Here is a 19594-nt window from a genome sequence, read left to right on the forward strand (position 1 = left end):
TATATTTATAATATGATATGACCTATTTCTCCCCACCTCCAGTAGACAGCAGTCCACAAAGACAGGATTATATTTCTTTTTTGTGCATGATGCTAGCTTTAGGGCCAAATGAGGTGCTTTATATGAGTAAGAAATGAGTAAAAATCCATTGAGTAAATGAATAGACAAATTGGGCTTCAATATCTTCATCTGTAAAATGGAGGAAATTGTAAATGTTGGTAATAAGGGACGCCTGAGTGGCTCAGTGGTTGAGGTCTGCCTTTGGCTCAGGGCATGATCCCAGAGTCCTGGGATCAAGTCCTGCATCGGGCTCCCCACGGGAAGGAAACTGCTTCTCTCTTTGCCTCTCTCTCTGTGTCTTTCATGAATAAATAAATAACATCTCTAAAAAAATAAAAATAAAAAATAAATGTTGGTAATAATATTAAAGAGGTTGTTTTGTAGAATAAATCATGTATTATGAAAGTGCTTTAAAAGCTATGCCATTATTCAATTGTGAAATATTTATTAGCATCTAAATATTATTAAGATACTAATTCTATCATATAAATTTTAACAAGTGAATTTAACTTATTTAAGCTTAGTTGAAATGAAATTATTCCCAGAAATTTACCAATTTTTATAGTTTGACATAGAAAGAATCTGAAAACTCTAAATTCTTCATATAATTATGGAGCAGATAATAGTGATAAGGACGATTGGTAGAATTTTACTGAGCACTCTCATAAGTACCTTATCCTATAAGGTATACAATGTTATTACCCCTGCTTTATAGATAAGGAAATTTGCCTAAGGTCATTCAAGTAATAAGTGGCAGAGCCAGATATGTCTGATTTCAAAACTTATGCTGTCTACTGTGAAATTTGGAAGCAACTCCAAAAACTCTCTAAAGGTACACAAAAGATAAGATATATACTTTTGGGTTTATGCTATTCCACATTTCTCATTCTCAGTATAACAGAAGAATATTGACTCTTTCTTTATAGACAATATTAAAACTTCCACAGTTTTCTCTTGCATAGTCATACTTATCTATAATTGTATTCCTACTCTTCCTTGTCTTGCACCTGGGATGAAGAAGTTACTCTCTTCCTTTCCTTGGATAAAGTTCCCATATGTGCTTTTGTTCTAGGCTATTGGCCATTGATACTGTCTGACTATACCACTTCACCATCTCTCTACTTTCTGATCTTCTCCTCATGCATCCTTTATGTCAATTTGTAAACATGCTTAAAGCATTTTTAAAAATATTTTTATTTATTCATGACGGACACAGAGAGAGGGAAGCAGAGACACAGGCAGAGGGAGAAGCAGGCTCCATGCAGGGAGCCCGACATAGAACTGGATCCCGGGTCTCCAGGATCACACCCTGGGCTGAAGGCGGTGCTAAACCGCTGAGCCATCCGGGCTGCCCTGAAGCATTTTTATTTGAACAAGCATACAAACCCCAAACCTCAAAGCCTTTTCCATAAATCCTATTTCAAGAGTCCTAATTTATTTAATTTATTTTTATTTCCTCTTTAGGATCTTGAAGTATGGCATCCAAATTTACTGCAGTATCATAATTTTCTCACAAATATCATCAGTGACTGCTCTATTCTCAAACCATTTATTTGTCTTTAGACTTAATTCTATTTAATATCTCTCCAAAACCTTTGACAACCTTTTAAAAATATATATATATTTATATATTTATATATTTATTTTAGAGAGAGAAAGAGAGCATGCATGAGAGTGTGCAGAAGCAGAGAGAGAGAGAGAGAGAGAGAGTTTCAAGCACACACTCCACTGAGCATGGAGCCCAATGTAGAGCACCATCTCAGGACACTAAGATCATGAGCTGAGCTGAAACCAAGAGTCTGATGCCTAACGGACTGAGCTATCCAGGCACCTCTTTTGAAAACCTTTTTTATGAATTCTAAATTACCACTCCTTTCTAGATCTTCTCTGACCTCTTGGTCACTCTTCCTATTGCCATTCCTGGCTTTGCTTGCTCTATACTCATCTTAAAATGTTGTCCTCCAGGATTCCATCTTTTGTCTCTTTCTATACTTCCTCTACATATATCCACATAGTCCCTCTATTTCTATGGCTTCAATTACTGCTTTCAAGCCAATAATTCACATATTATTTTTCAAGATTTGTTTTCTCTACTAGGCTTCAAGTCTGAACATATAAATGCATACTGGTCATCTCCTTCTAGGTACTCCCACAGGTTTTTAATTATACAACATGTCCAAAACAGAACCTGTATCTTACACCATCCAAGTTTTCTTTCTTCTATAACGCTTGTCTTGATTAATGATACAGTTTTCCATCATTTACCCAAAACAGAAAGCTCCAAGTGATCCTTATCTCCTCTTTTTCCACTTTCCTTTGAAATATGTCTCAGATCTGCTCTGTGGATCTCTACTATTTTCAGGCCCAGACCATTTTTCAAATGGACTATTTCAATACCTGACATCTATTTAATATCCTTGCTTTCATTTTCTTTTTTTAGTCCATCCTTCACATTGATGCCAGAATTATTCTTATATAACATAAATCTGATTGTATGACTCTCATTCTTAACAAAATTCCATGGGCTGCAGAAATGAGTCCATAGTAACTACCTGGCTCATGAGGCCTAAAACATCCTATCCTTTTCTGTCTTGTCTCATAGTACAATTCCCTTCTAATATATTAAATTACTCACTATTCTCTGAACCTCTATAACTATGCACATGCTAGTCTTCCTGAAATGCCATTTCCTCTGTTTTCCACATAGGAAATGACTATGAATATTTCAATTCAGAATTCAATTCCCTTGTGAAGATTTCCTTACTTTCTCAGAAAGAATCTGTCCCTCTCTCCTGTGGGCACATATAGCACTTAATACTTTGGTTACAGTATGGAATATCCTATGGGGTGATCTTTAGTATTAGTCTTTTTCTCTAAATTGTTTCTTTAGAGATATTCACTGTGACTTATTATTCAGTCTCTTTGATTCATTGCATGTCAATTTCCACATACACATACTTGTGCCCAATATATAAATGGGAAAGATACACCATTAACCATCACTTAATTATTTAGTCTAATGTGGAAATTATAAATGTCTCCCTTTTCCATGTTCCATACTACCTATTTACAATGCTAGTCAAGAATATCTTTAGTATAAATTAATCACAACAATAAAAGATATAGTGGTTTTGTGCAAACATGTTTTTGAAACATGTTTCAAATATGTTTTGAAACATGTTTGAAACTGATCTTGGAAGCTAAGGCACTGTCTGTTAAGTCTTGCTCTTCTTCCTGCAAAATAATAATTTTACATCATGTGGGATGGCAAGTTCTAGTACCTTGTCGAATTTTTATTTAAGCTCCTGATGTAATGCTCTGATGCCAACTCAGAGTTGCTATTTTTAAATGAATACTTTCCTTGAACTGTCTTTTAATTCCTTGGGTAATTTCTGCTTGCTATTAGCAGTTGAATAGTTATGCCCATGCATCAGACTTCAAGAAAATAGCAACACCATCTGTCAAGAACCACAGACCTTAGCCCTTGGTCTCTGGTATTCTGACAGCACTGCCTTCTCTAATGGAAATATCAGTACCTGGTGAGCACACGGCTGGCACTCAGTAGTGGAAATATTAACACCCCATGCCCCACACTAGGTAAATTAAATCTCAACATGTCTCTTGCTAAAAATAAACCAAAAGGAGGGGGTGAATCTTTGGACAGGGTTAAATAAATAGTAATATTAGAAATTCTCTGAGCTAGAAATGGAGCACACCGGTTCTCAAGAGGTTAAAACATTGGAAAAATAGACTATTCAAAGGAGAAAAAAATACAGATCTCTGAAGACCTCACTCTGACAACTCAGTTAACAAGCACAAACTGTTTGTTCTCAGAAAAGTCAGCTTTTGAATTTAGAGAAGTTGAAAGGTTCATTTTTGGAAACAGCTTGTCCTCAAGTTTTTTAGTAGTTCAGTTAAAGAGAGTGGGAGTCATAGAAGGAGTGCAATGGAAATATTTTAACCTTTCCTGTGACCTTCTTTGATGCATGATAAGGAACTGTCCAATGCTCAAATAAATCAAATTTCTACTAAGTTTCCTGAATGATACTTAATAAACAATACTCTACTTTAAAACCAGTCCCTATAATTTCTAAAAATCTTTTCAGGAAAAAAAAATTACACAGTGAATGAAGTAGAAACATCCAAGCATAAGATAATTAAGTACTACTATATAATAAAACCATTTAAGATAGTTTTATTTACATATTTAATATGTATATAGCTTAGAATATTTCTGTAGAAAGGTTGTAAGCATCTTAGTTAAGATTTCAAGCTCTAAATCTCTGGATTTAACTTGAGCTCCTCAATTTACTAGTGTTCCATTGGGTAACTTAATGTCTGTAAGCCTCAAATTCCTCACAGGTACAATTGGGATAATAATAGTATTTGCCTCATAGGATTATTGTGATTATTAAAATTAGATAGTACTATGGGGCACTAAGGAACAATTTGATCTTTATATTTAAAATATTGAGTCAAATAGATTTTCAGCATCTATTTAGGTAGAGGAGGCTCACTATAAACAGAATTAAGCTTATTTATCAGGTATCAGAGAATACTGAAGTCCATCTAGCAAATCCTTTCATTTTCCAAGTAAGAAAATTCAGCAATATTATAGGCTTCATTCTTATAAAGATCTTTGTAAGAGGTTGCCACGACTCTGAGCACAAGCACAGGGGGTTGGGACTCAGAATCCCACTAGAGCAGTGAGCAGCGTGGGACACTTCCACAGGCCATGGTCGATCAAGTACCTATTGTTTGGCTTCAACCAGCTCTTTTGGCTGACCGGGTCAGCTGTCATTGCTTTTGGACAATGGTTTTGGTTTGGAGGCACCATGACGGATTTATTGTCAGAGGATGAGTCACCAGAGTATTTCTACTGGAGCTCTATGTTCTGTTTGGAGCAGGAACCCTGATAATACATGTGGGCTTCTTTGGGTGTTAAGAAGCCATGAGGGAGCTGCAGTGTGTGTTTGGCTCTTTCACCTGCCTACTGGTGATATTTGCTGCTGAAGTAACCACTGGAGTATTTGTTTTTATAGGCAAGGGTGTTGCCATATGACATACTCAGACCATGTATGAAGAGTCTTATAACTATTACCTTCCAGATAGGGAAAAAATGAAATAGGACTCTCAGTACTTTCCACTCAACATTTTAGTGCTGTGAAACAAAAGCTCTGAACAGGTCCAACCCACATGCCCAAAGATGCTTCTAGGACACAGATATTGTATTGATGAAATTGAGACCATAATTAGCATTCAGCTTCAGGTCATCAGAATGTGTTGGTATTGGAATTATGGGTCTCACGATCTTTGGCATGATGTTCAACATGGTACTTGGCTGTGCAATGCTAAACTCATGAGATGTGATGTGAAGCCACCTCTACATGAAAATTACAAGTTACAGCTTTTACACAGCTGTCGCAAGAGAGGTCTCCTAGCTCATTTCTAGTATTGATGGATACTTAGGATCTTAAATAATTTGTTGCTAATTGTACATTGCACATGGATGCAGGTTTGGTTCATTACTGATTTACTCCCTGAATGAATGCCTAGTACCTATGTTAACTGAAAGTATATTCATGTGTGATCTGCATGTTTCCGGTATATGTATTTTACATAGTAAAATCTGTTTGCTGGGAATTCGATTTCTTGTTATGTCAGAACAACCACCTATTTACATCTAAGGGGAAAAAAAAGATCAAAAAGCATTTATAAAGTTTAAAAACTTGAGTATTCAAAACAAAGATTTTTCTAAGATATGTTCCATAAATTCTATAAAAAGGTATTAGTTGACACATTTAAATGTCTTTAAAAAAGATCAAGGTATATCTCAGTAAAACAATAATAGTCCTCCACCTCCCCCAATTAAGCCAGTTTATGCTTTAGGAACTAGGAAGCTGTTATACCGGTGAGAAATTAGGTGAGATTAGGTGAGATTAGGTGAGAAATTAGGCTCACCTAAATTAGGCTCAGAAATTAAATTTCTGGTGAGAAAATTAGGCTTTAGAAATCTAGAGATTCAGACTTCTATTTTTACCTTTACAACTAATATTCTTTTTTTTTTTTTATAGATTTTATTTATTTATTCATGAGAGACACACACACACAGAGAAAGAGAGAAGCAGAAACACAGGCAGAGGGAGAAGCAGGTTCCATGCAGGGAGCCTGACGCGGAACTCGATCCTGGGACTCCAGGATCATGCCCTGGGCTGGAGGCAGGCACTAAACTGCTGAGCCACCCAGGGATCCACTACAACTAATCTTTTAAAATTTTAATAGCTTTATTGAGATGTAATTCAAATACCATACAATTCAAGTGTATAATTCAATGGTTTTTTCATGTTCCCAGAATTGTGTAACTATAACCATAAAAAGAAAGTTAATATTCACTAGCAGTCAACGCCCTTTTCTCCCAACCTATTCTAGACCTAGGAAATCACTAATCTACTTTCTATATCTATAGATTTGCCTATTCTGGACATTTCTTATAAGTGGAATCATAAAATATGTGTTCTTTTGTGACTGGCTTCTTTCATTTAGCATGTTTTCCCGGTTTACTCATGTTGTAACATGTATTATTATTTATTCCTGTTTATTATTGAATGATAGCACACTGTATGGATAGATCACATTTATCTATTCTTTAGTTGATGGATACTTGGGTTTTTTCTCCTTTTTTGCTGTTGTGAATACTGCTGCTCTGAATATTCATGTATGAGTTTTTGATTGAACATATATTTTATCTGGGTATATCTTTAAGAGTAGAATTGTTGGGTCATACAGTAACTCAATGTTTAATATTTAACTGAACTGAACTGAAAATTATTTTCCAAAGTGGTTGCACCATTTTACATTCCCACCAGCAATGCATGAGTCTTGCAATTTCTCCATATCCTTGCCAACACTTATTATTATTTGACTTTTTGATTATAACTATCTTAATGAGTGTGAAATGGTATCTCATTGTGGTAGAAAAAGGGAACCCCTTCACCTCCTTTTTCATCCCAGAAGTTTTGGAAAGTACCTAATTTCAACATAAACGTAAGTAAATCAGTTTGAAAAGTGCTTTGTGTCACTCTCTCTCCCACATTTCTTCTTCTGTCCGGACCTTGAAAAAGAATCCAGAATAGAACTGGGCTCCACAATTCTTCTCTGATTCTAGAGATTGCAGACTTTATTCATGGCATCAGTGAACTGATGCTATCAAGACAGTTTTAAAATAACTCTTCTTGGCTCTATTAATATAAAATAGAAGCCAAGGAAGAGCTGTTTTCCCAAACCAGAGCCAGCTTCCATATTTATTCCCACATGTTTCTCTGTAACTAAAAGAAGACATCATTACTCCATCCCCAACTGCATCCCTGTATGTTTTATTCTGAGAGAAGACCTAGAGAATATACAAGGGATAGGTTTTTCCCTCTTATTCTTATCATTATCATTGACATGTTATACACCTACTATAAGTGGGGCGTTTTGTATAAAAGATACAGTCTCAATTATTAAAGACTTTTTTAGAGAGGGGTAAGGAGTATTTTCTTCTTCTCTGTTTATTTTGTTATTTTTGTAAGAGTAACTAAATTCTTCATTTAAGAAACTATGACCATTAATTATACTTCCAATTTAATACAGAAGATGCAATTATAGCTTAGATCTGTTTAAAATTTATATTCATAGTTTACATTTATATAAATTTATTATCTATAGCTATTGAAATTGGGAACAACCAGAATAATTATTGAATTAATTATATAGTCCTATTTTTTTCCTCTTCAAATTTCTCTCATTAGTAATATCATGCTTGTTATGCAATTCTTACCTAGAAGTCAGAAGTCCAAGTGCCTCCAAAGGGCAAGAAAATTGCCATCTTCTCAAAATGGTATGTATTTCTGAAACAGTTCTTACATCCCATCCAGGAGCACTACCCAGGACCAAAGGAAGGGAGCAGTTTTCATTATTGCAGTAGAAGCGATAAAACCATAAGTATCTTTTCTTTTCCTCAGAGAGTCTGCAAAACCAGAGTGGAAACTGTAATTTATTGGAGTTTGGTACACTAACAAATGTTATAGTACAAAATCTGACTCAGTTCTTTGAATTTCATTTTAGTTCACTTTGGAAAACAAGTCTTTTATTTTCTTGAAACAATTTGATAGGTTATTTTATTGTCTTTTTCCTATTAACTTCATTCTTTTATAGAAAAATAAAGTTCAGTTCAGATAATTCACATTTATTTTATCTTCCTCTCATTCTTGCCACTTTTTTTTAAAGGCTATTTTGGTTAACAGAATCTCTGTCTCCTTTAGGGCAGGGCAAGTTTTATTTGAATCCCACAACATGTACTAGTTAGGACAGAGATAATCGAAAATTTACTCTTACTTTCTTTATAAATTAATTTAGACTCAAGTGGGCTTGTGAAGAAATGACATATTTTAAAGGTAATATTCCTTTATCTCATAGGGAGTTTCATCAGAGTTCAGAAAACTCTACACTAAACTTCAAAAGATCTCATTTATCCTTGGATTTGGGCTTTAAATTCTCATATTTAGCTGAAAGTTTAGAGTTAAAATGCCAGTGAACAGGATTTCTGTAAATGCCCAAGTGTTTCCCCCTGGAGAATGGTTCCAAACAGAAGATTGAAATCTAGGACTAGGGCCATTGACTTGCTGACAGTTTATCATGTTTTGCTCACACTCCAGCAGAAGCATTCAGAACCACAGTTCAACTGGAGGACAGCATTTCTCACATGACAATGACAGCTTTTGAACACGGTCTCCTCCAAACTGACAGTGTTGCTTAGCTGAAATTAGCTAAAACTTGAGAAAGATAATGAGAAATATTAAAATATTTTAAAGGTTAATATTTCTTTACATTTTCCAAAGCCATCTTTATCTACAAAATGGAAGGGTTGGATTATAGAGACTTTTAAAAGTATGTTTGGGCCCCTGTCCTATTTTCTCACGACCTTCCCCCCCCAGAAAGTCCTCAGAAGAAAAAGTTCCATAATAAAATTATTATTATTACTAAGCCAAGTTATTTTGTTCTGATTAAATTCCTTTTTCCCCAATATTGACAAGATATTTTTCTTTTACTTTCTTTTAGTGAAGCATAATTAACATCAAAAGGAATGCACACATTCAGTTCAATACATTTTAACAAATGCATATACTGAATAAAAACTACACTCCTTTCAAGATAAAAGTTTTCTCATGCAAACAGAGATAAAACACTGGCAGGATTTCTTTCACTCTATATTACTATTATCTATTTTAGAACTTGATGTAAATGGAATCAGAATAAATACTTTTATTTATAGTTCCTTTCACTCAGAAATTTGACTATAATATAGGTGTGTGGGTGTGTCTGTGTGCTTGTTTGGGAGTTGCTAAGTTTCTTATATCTTTATAAGTAAAGTTATTTGGGTTGAAGTTTAAAACAAATTTGTGAAATTTTGACTATTAGCACTTTTTTTTTTTTTTGGCCTTGATCTTTCTCTCTACTCCTGTGTGTCCAATACACATATTGTCAGTATTGTCTGACAAGTTATAGAGATCTATCACAATTTTTATGATTATGTTTTTCTGTACTTAAACATGGTGTATTTTTCATTGCCCTCTCTTCAAGCTCATTGTTGTTTCTTTATTATGCAATCTAAGCCATTCCTGGGATTTTTAGAAAATTTAGATATTGTGTTTTTCAGCTTTTAAAAATTTCCAATTTTATTTACTGAGACTTCATTAGTTCACTCATATACATTTTTTTTTTTTTGTAAAACCACACATGTCTTTATGATAGTTGTATTAAAATCATAATCTGCTAGTTTAAATATATTTGGATTTGTTTCTGTTAACTGCTTCTTCTATTCTGGGCTATGGTTATATATTCCTGAGTCTTCCTATGTCTAACAGTTATTGATTGTATGTTAAATATTTAAGATGCTACACTGTCTGCACGTTGCCATCTTTTGGGTGTTGAAGGTTTCATTTTTTAGTAGGCACTTTAAATACTAGCAGATCAGCTTTAGCCTTTTGAGGTTTGTTTTTATGATATGTTAGGTTTGGGCCTAGCATAGTCGTTAATCTTGGGCTACAGAACACTTATTCTTAGTATGCATCTTTCTGGTTTCTTTGTTGAATGGTTGGGGTGTTCTGGGATCTTCTATAATTCTTACTGGTTAATATTTCTTTTTTTTTTAATTTTTATTTATTTATTCATGAGAGAGAGAGAGAAAGAGACAGAGACAGAGACATAGGCAGAGGGAGAAGCAGGCTCCATGCAGAGAGCCCGACGTGGGACTCTATCCGGGGTCTCCAGGATCAGGCCCTGGGCTGAAGGCAGTGCTAAACCAGGGAGCCACCTGGGTTGCCCACTGGTTAATATTTCTATGCCTTCCAGCATTGTGTAATCTGTGGAATCTACATTCATTTCACACCTCCCTGTGGTGGCTCTTTTGTAGGCCTTACAAAATTTTTACCTGCTCATGAGTAACTTAGTACTTAGTTATGTATTTCTGTAGCTCCTATCCTTCTGTACTGTTATGGTCTAGAAATTCCAGCTGCCTCAGCATCATTAAACTCTGATCTCTGCCCATTTTTTTTTTTTTAAATCTCAGCAAGACTACTTTGATAATCTTCTTTGATTATACCTCCCAGAGCCATGATGTAGAAAGTGCCTCCAGGCTAAAAGCCACTTTATTCATGAGTTCACCTCAAACCCCATCCAATTTCTGAAAGCAGTTGTTTCATATATATTTTTCTTGTATCATATTCCTTTAAGTCAGGAGGATTAGTCGAGTAATAAGTGCCTAGCTATTTCCATAGCTAGAAATGGAAGCATTAAATTCTTTCAAAACATGTTTTTCTACCTTTTAGCCTGGAATATTCTTCAAATTAGAAACATTCTTTTAGCTGTTATCAAGAACATATATTTTTAAAATTTTTACAAATACTATACGTACATTTTTATTGAATCTCATTGAGTCTGAATTTCCTGACTCTGATTACATCTGAGAAATTTAAAAAGAATAATTGTCACCGTCTAAATGACAGAGTGTAGTATTTTGAAACAAGTTAATCTGATTTTTTTTGAAGTTAATCTGATTCTAACACAAATTTTATCACATTGAAGGCCATTCTTCATCTTTTTCACAATCCAGAATGAAATACTACTGTACTGAGCTTAATAATTGTATTGGAGTAAATGAAACAGAGGAAAATTCTGCTTGTTTTATGTATAAATTATTCATTTAAATAGAAACTGAAGGTCTAAACTGAGGTCTAAAACAAGTTGGGATTCATTGGGGTAAACTTAAAAATACAAACTTCTAATATTTTTTTTTAAAGATTTTATTTATTTATTCATAGAGCTGCAGAGAGAGAGAGAGAGAGGCAGAGACACAGGCAGAGGGAGAAGCAGGCTCCATGCAGAGAGCCTGACATGGGACTCGATCCAGGGTCTCCAGATCATGCCCTGGGCTGCAGGCGGCGCTAAACTGCTGCACCACCAGGGCTGCCCACAAACTTCTAATATTTAAAGGAAGTTACTATCCTAATTTGTTGCTTTTGATCTTTCTTGTTTGAATATACTTAAATTTTCAAAGCATGGCATCTTCTTCATATTTAAAAAAACATTACAATATGTTAGTCTGATATGTGACATACTTGTTAAATCTAATGTTTTATATTTTTGAGTAAATAATAGAAATAGAGTAAGAAATGCTTCACCTAGTTAATAGTAGTCTAATATAACAATGGATTATCAAAATGTGTCATGAGGACTATGAGTATTCTTGTTCCATCATTTACAATCCTTAAGGCAACTTTTTATATCAGATATTACATGAAGGAACTTTATTCATTATAACATTTATTTTCATGTATTATTTATCAGCACAGTGTACAATACTGAAAATATAGTGACAAATAAGATAGATGGGTTCCCTGCTCTCCCAATTCTTACAAATTTATGAGGAAGAAAAGAAAAAGAAACACATTAACGAACAAGAGGATAATAGATTGTGTTATGTGTGATATTAAAAGGTAATAAGATAGAGAGTAAAGAGAAAAACTTAATTAGATAGAGTAGTCAAAGAAAGCTTCTTCGAGAAGACCACAATTTAGTGAAGACCCAATCTACAGGATAAGATGATTCAGTTATGTGATGAACTGAAGAAGTATTTCAGTTAGAGGGAACACCAAATGAAAAAGTCTTGAGATAGGAGAGGGATCAGAACAATTGAAGTATAAAAAGGAGACTGATTCATTGGCTTGAAGTGAATGAGGAAAAGAGTATTACAAGGTGAAATTAGAGATTACCCAAAACAAAACTCTTGATCATACTCAACACCTCAGTCTGAAATGGCCCAAATTTATTCCTTCTCCAGAAAATGACTCTAACATCTGCCTATTTAATCATTTCAAAACTTTGGATTCTCCATTGACTTCACTTGGTTTCTTGTCTCTCAGTTGGCTTATCCTCTTGTTACTATTAATCAAGTCACGTCTTCTCAATTTCCAAAATAGATCTCCCAAATCCAGACCTTCCCCCAATATCTATTGCCATCCCCCTAGTTTTAGCCACCATGCCCTCTTGCTTAAAAAGTCACATCAACCATCTTGCATACAGCTTTCATTCTTACTTTCTCAACTTGTGGTACAAGGTATCACTCAAAAAGATTACTTAGATCACATGACTCTCCTGTTCAAAGTATTTAAAAAATTTCTTATTTTTGGAATAAAAGGCTTTATCACATTTTATATCCTCTCACAGTATACACATAAAAACTTATTTCCATAGCTTTATGCTTTTGCATGCATTAATCAGCACAATGAGCTATGGCTTAGATATTACCAAGGAGAAAGTACCAATATCACTAATTCTTTTATAGCTCTTCCTGGGATTTTATTTTATTTTTCAGAGAATTACTATTTGACAAAATTTAAATACTCCTTAGTCGCTAACTTAATGTTAATAAAACATTATTTATAAATTTTCTTTTTAAATCTGCCATGAAAATTAAATTTTGCTTTTTTCTATTTACTAAAACAACTTTTACTCAGTTGAAGGATGGTTGAGCAATGGTTTATCACTGTTAAATGCTGATATACATCTAATCAGTCTCTGTTGTACTGAACTGAATGATTTCCAATATTTTTATTTGTCCTTTGACTGAAGTAAAGTTGCTAAAAGCAATGGGAAAAGTCTTTAAAACCATACAAAATTACTAATTTAGCTCCTAAACATTAATTGATCATCCAGCAGGTGTGACTTCAGGTAACAAAAGGAGTTTTGTTGAAAGGTTCACTCTTCAAAGATATTGGTGCTTCCAGTATGACTGATCACCTCAAAAACAACACGACCTGGGTCACTTACAGTAAGGGAGACTGTTTCTGTGAAAGTCTGGCAATATGTTTTAAACACTCTTTTGGTGGTTCTTCAAGATTACTTCTATTTTCTTCAGAATCGAATTTCATATACTCCAACTCAGTAGCTGGAAAATCAATCTGAAATAAAGAAGTGATTTTTCCATGTATTGAATGCCTCAAAATACACCATTAATTTAATATTCTCTAAGGTTTGTAGAAACTAAAGGAAAATTCCTGTTTTCTGTGCTTTTTACAAAAAATAATTTATAAAAGAATCATTTGGATTGGAGCACCTGGGTGGCTCAGTTGGTTAGGCGTGCAACTCTTCATTTGGGTCAGGGTTGTGGGATTGAGTCCTGCATCAATCAGGCTCTATGCTCAGCACAGAGTCTGCTTCAGATTCTCTCTCTCTTTTGCTTTCTGCTCCTCCCCCCACTTGTGCACATGTGCATGCACATTCTCTCTCAAATAAAGAAATAAATAAAATCTTTAAGAAAAAAAGAATCATTAGGGTTTGGACTTGGTATTTAAATATACATGGCATTTAGCAATTCCTCATTTAGATTCATGGTATAAATTAATCTGTAATGTCTGAGGAAAAGAGAAAAAACATGACATTTTATAAATTTAAATGTTATATTTGTTCAATGCTGAAATTATATCCTTTCTACAGTTCAGTATTAAAATTTCTTTGTATTATTATTATTTTTTAAAGATTTTATTTATTTATTCATGAGAGACACACAGAGAGAGAGAGAGAGAGAGAGAGAGAGAGAGAGAGGCAGAGACACAGGCAGAGGGAGAAGCAGGCTCCATGCAGGGAGCCCAATGTGGGACTCAATCCTGGGTCTCCAGGATCATGCCCTGGGCTGAAGGCATGCACTAAACCACTGAGCCACCCAGGGATCCCTTATTTGTATTATTAAATGATAAAAATTGTAGATGGTAATTACACTTTTCTCAAGTAAATACCTGAGAAAATAAAGAGTTACTCTGTTTATTTCTATTTCAGGAAGTTTACAGGGCTGTGAACCACTCTGTATACATGAAATTTCTGGTAAAAATCTGTTTAAGTGTATAATCAAATACAGAATTGTTGCTCTTGCTCTGTAGTTCAGATTTATAGACAGAGCTAGTATTCAGGCCTCCTTTTTTTTTTTTTTTTTTTTTTTGCACAATGTGCTTTCCATTAAATCATGTTTCAGTAATAATCTGATTCTAGTAAATTTGAAAATCAGTTAACAAAATATATAGTTTCAAACTATGTAAATGAGCTAGATATTTTAGTGCCCCATATGTGTGTTTAAAGTTATAATACATTTTTTCATATTAAAAAATCTAAATAATTTTTCTCTGCTGACCTATGTTGGTTTGGGGTCTCAGAGAAAATTGAGGAACACTATAAGGTGGACTGTGTGAGTTACAGCTTGAAATACAGTTGAATTTATTTGGGTTATTTTTTTTTTAAGATTTTATTTATTTATTCATGAGAGACACAGAGAGAGAGACACACACAGGCAGAGAGAGAAGCAGGCTCCACGCAGGGAACCCGATGTGGGACTTGATCCTGGGACTCCAGGATCACACCCTGGGCCGAAGGCAGGCGCTAAACCACTGAGCCACCAGGGATCCCCTATTTGGGTTCTTTAGTGGAAAAATGTTTTGGCAGTTTCATAACCTCTAAAATTTGTCACATTCGTTTTTGGTATAATTTTTGTTATACTGTATCATTTATTAGTCAAATATGAAAAAAGAACTAAATCATAGAAAAAGCAACATTATAATAAATTTTGCCTCTTCACACAAAGATTAATTTTAGTCCCTTAGGGAGAAGTAACTCCAGTATTAGCAAGAGTAACTACAAGTTACTCTTTGTATGCTCAAATGTTTTTAAACACATGAAACAAAAATAGTGGAAATAGTATTTGATGAGCTAGTTCAATATTATGTTGGTTTTAAGCAAAGAGCAGGGTGGATGAGTAAACTAAAGCTACTGGATGAGAATATAGAAGTATCCTTATGTACAAATATATAATAAATTATTTCATATATTTCACTTATGAATTTTTAATTTCTGATATATGAATGTGGCCCTATACAGATTGCATTATCTCATATGTTATTACTGATTCCTGACCCATTGATAGAAAATATTAGAATTTCTCCCAAAAGCCTCTTATTCTAAGTTTTTCAAAGAAGTGAAGTTCCCCCAAAGTATATGTTATTATATTTGCTCTAGAATTTTTTTGAGTATCATGCATTATGGTAGATATAAAAAGTATCCATCACTTTCAGAGAACTTAAAGCCTAATTAAGGAGAAAAGATATACATTAACAGTTAAAGTATGGTTATGGTACTATATATATATATATATAGCACCCCAAAGTTGACTTCAAGTCAGTAATGGCAAACGTGATTCTGGTTTTCTCCTTCTATGATCTTCTATGATCGTGACTAACCAAGCCTGGCTTTGGTCTCAAAAATATTTTTAATAGAGTGTTCCATGAGATCTCCTCAGATGTTTCCATTGTATATGCCATGACATCTATTTATTATATTACATTCCTGTCTCAAGCATTGAGGATTCCTGATTTTTAAGAACAACAAAATTATGAGGCTCTTTCCTCTGGCATACAGGATAATATTCAAACCTGATTACCCTATCCTCTAATTCATACCTCCTTATATGTCTGGATATTGACTTCTTGTGTTCCACTTATGCCTCTTACTTCATTTCATCTCCTCATCCTTCTCCATTTACACTTGACCACCATGGTTCTTACTATGACTTCATGACTTGGAATTCCATGAGAAAGCTTCTCTGAATATCCACAGTGTCCATGACCTACAAACATGCCCATAGGTACCCATGGGCCCAGGTTTGGGCCCTCATGATTCTGTCAACTTGTTCAGAGAACTACCCCCTGGACTGTAGATGTCTTTTGGATATTATAGGGCATGTGAATGTTAGACCATAAGTACTATAGTAGTTCAGGGGAAGGAAGAATGCCTACCAACTAGATGGCAATTATAGTGAGTTCTAAGGAAGGAACTGTAAAAGAGTAAGACATAAGACAGTCCAGGTGTGATGGAAAAGAAAAACAAAAAACAACAACATCTGCAACATTAATTAGGATACAAAATGTACTATGTTCTAAGGACTTGGTATCAATAAGACTGTTGCTTGCCTTAAGATTGTTGATAATAGAGAGTAAATATCTAATAAAATATTAGGTAAAGTAAAATACTTTGGGTGAGTAACTATGAACTGGTTTAAGAAGAAGGCCACTTACATAAAATGAAGAATCAAGCACTCTAGAATCTGGATTCCAATAATTGCAATAAAGTGCTAGGTTGAGAAATATCTGTAAGTTGGGCTATTATAGTGATCAGAGGTATGGACACATAGCACTGATTTTACAAATATATTTCAGGTACTATGCTAGATATTGAGGATAAAATACACAATGCTTTCAGAAATCAAAAAGTCAATGGGCAAAAAGCCAGTGAGAAGGAAATATAATGTCCATGTGTTGACAAAAATCTTATTGGTTATTATGTGAACACAGAGGAATGGCAATTAACCCTGCTTTGGATGGAAAGAGAGGACAGCTGATGGGAGAGATTTCTAGAGGAGGGTCTGTGGATCCTAAAAGATGAATATTAATTACACCAAGTCAGAGAAGAGGTAGGTAGTGGATGGTGAAAGGAAGAGGGAGGGCACACTGCAAGCAGGAAAGTGTTTGTAAATGCACATAAGGTAAAAGCAGGACAGTATATGTCAGAAACTACATTTTCAAAGTTGCTGGAGCTTGAAGTGTCAGATAAGGAGTGGTAAGAGAAACAATGGGAGGGGAGTCAAGCTGTAGAGCGTGACCTTAATTCTCTAGGCAGTGCTGAGTTATTGAAGAGTGTAAATAGAAGAGAGGCAGGTTCAAATTTAAGTTTTAGAAGGATCACACTTATGGATTTTGGATTGGAGAATGACAAAACTAAAGGCAAGAAAGCCAGCTAAACTGTTGTTCCTAGGAGGGAATTTCTGAACTAGGGCATATATGGCAAATTGAAAGGATACACTTGGGAAACATATGGGAGATAAATTGGGAGGATATACTACATACTGAATATGGGTAGGGATAAAGTGGGAAGAGGCAAATGAAACAAGTAGGTGTATATGGGGCAAATGAACAGACATAAATAATTCAGAGGGTGAAAGCAGTTTGGAGAGAAAGGTGAGCTCAGTTTGGGATATGTTTTCTTTGAAGCTGTCTATAGAATATTCAGGTGGGAGTTTCAGCAGGTATGTGGCTATATTTGTCTGAAGCTTGTAGTGTGAAGAATCTGAACTAGAAATATATTAAGAAGTGGACCTGGATAGATACTGTGAATAAAACCTTAAAAATGAATGAGATCTAGCAATCTAGTGCTAGATATGTGTGTGTGTGTGTGTGTGTGTGTGTGTATATACACATCTCCAAGATAAATGAAAACATATGTCCGCACACAAACTTGTATACAAATGCTCACAGCAGGGCCATTCTTAATAGCCAAAAGGTAGAAACAATCTAAATGCATATCAGCTAATGATAAGAAAAAAAGTGTAGTATATATCCATGCAATATAATTCAACAATAAGAAAGAAATGAATACTGATACATGCTACAATGTAGATGATCTTTTTGAAACATGATGCTAAATGAAAGAAGCCAGTCGCAAAAAAACCCAAACATTTTATGATTTGATCTATATGTAGAATTGGTGAGTCTATAGAGACAGAAAGTAGATTAACAGTTTTTTAGAACTGGGGAAAATGGGGAACAGGAGGTGATAGCTAGAGGATATGGTATTTCTATTTGAAGTGATGAAAATGCTACAACATTGATGTTGGTAGTAATTGTAAACATCTTTAAATAAACTTTTAAAAAGCCCCAAAACAATGAATTGCACACTTTAAATGGGAAGGCTGAATGGTATGTAAATTCTATCTTAACAAAGCTTTTTAAGAAATTCTCCCAGGGAGAGTATATATACTGAGAATAGCAATGGGCAGCAGATGGAAACTTTGAGAACTGTCAACAGGGAGAACTAGCAGAAGGGAAGACTAGGAAGGAAACAGAGAAAGAATAATGAGAGAAGAGTGTTCTGTAATGGGGAAGAGAGAGTGCCAAAAGTTGCAGAGACAGCTAGTATGAAGAGAACTAAAACCACCACTGGATAGAGCAACTAGGAATAACAAATAAGCCAAAATACAGTGAATTTAGACATGAATGGGGAGGTGGGGAGGTAGAGGAGTATAGATTATTACTAAAACTCTGCTCTTAGTTCTTAAATTGTGATAGAGCCACTCCACTAGATTGTATACAGAGACAGGGAAGAAGTTGAGGGAGATCCAAGTTAATGGAATCATGTAATAATCTGTCCCCATTTCTGAACTCAGATCTACTTCACTCCATCCATTGCTTCTGGTCAGCATTTCAGCCACAGAAACTGAAAAGAAGGGGGGTACTTAAAGGATTCAGGTTCTGTGATATATTATATCCCTTCTCATACTAGGGTAGCTACCATGGGGCAGTAACTGCCTATCTAATAAAGACAACTGGAAAAGTATAGTTCTGAAAGAAGCTGGATAGAAATAGTGGAACCCTTTCATTCTATAGAGGTGACAATACTTTTGGTGACTTGTTCAAGGTCATAAAGTTTTCTGTTAAAAAGCTAAGAATATAATCCAGATTTTCTAACTCTGACGCTGATGTCTTTCCCTGAGACACATCTTAACTCCTTAACACAAATACTGTTTGCAGAACTTGTTAATTTCCTCACTATAATCTTTAGGCTGAAAGATTCTGCTCTAAATTTAGCTGTATAGGGCAGTCCAGGTGGCTCAGCAGTTTAGTGCCGCCTTCAGCCCAGGGCCTGATTCTGGAGACCCAGGATCGAGTCCAGCGTTGGGCATCCTGCATGGAGACTGCTTCTCCTTCTGCCTGTGTCTCTGCCTCTCTTGTCTCTCATGAATAAATAAAATCTTTAAAAAAATTAGCTGTATATAATTAGAGTGATATTGGTTATTAAGGGTTTTAACTTTAATACCCTAATAATTCCTATTTTATTCTGTATATTTTATCACCAATTAAAAATATCCTGAGAAATTTCCTTTTATGTCTATACCATTTGA

The 19594-nt window shown here is 34.7% G+C and overlaps 1 protein-coding gene and 1 pseudogene across 8 annotated transcripts in view; one reads left to right on the plus strand and one right to left on the minus strand.

The window, feature by feature from the left end:
• The window catches only part of PIK3C2G (phosphatidylinositol-4-phosphate 3-kinase catalytic subunit type 2 gamma), a 368003-nt gene that overhangs the window by 216706 nt on the left and 131703 nt on the right, over positions 1–19594 (minus strand). For 7 of the 8 annotated variants that reach the window (XR_012017650.1, XR_012017649.1, XM_072798827.1 and 4 more), the window contains 2 exons: positions 13429–13559; positions 7880–8068 (listed from right to left, as the gene is read on the minus strand). Coding sequence is in view for 6 of the 8 variants with exons in the window: in XM_072798827.1 (XP_072654928.1) it covers positions 7880–8068; positions 13429–13559 (320 nt within the window). In the remaining 2 variants the exon portion in view is untranslated. The remainder of the gene's footprint in view (positions 1–7879; positions 8069–13428; positions 13560–19594) is intronic. The other variant, XM_072798830.1, reaches the window with a different exon arrangement.
• Positions 826–5435, plus strand: LOC140616914 (tetraspanin-2 pseudogene; annotated as a pseudogene).

Source organism: Canis lupus, chromosome 25 (assembly GCF_048164855.1).
Source record: "Canis lupus baileyi chromosome 25, mCanLup2.hap1, whole genome shotgun sequence".
In the NCBI taxonomy this organism is placed as follows: domain Eukaryota; kingdom Metazoa; phylum Chordata; class Mammalia; order Carnivora; family Canidae; genus Canis; species Canis lupus.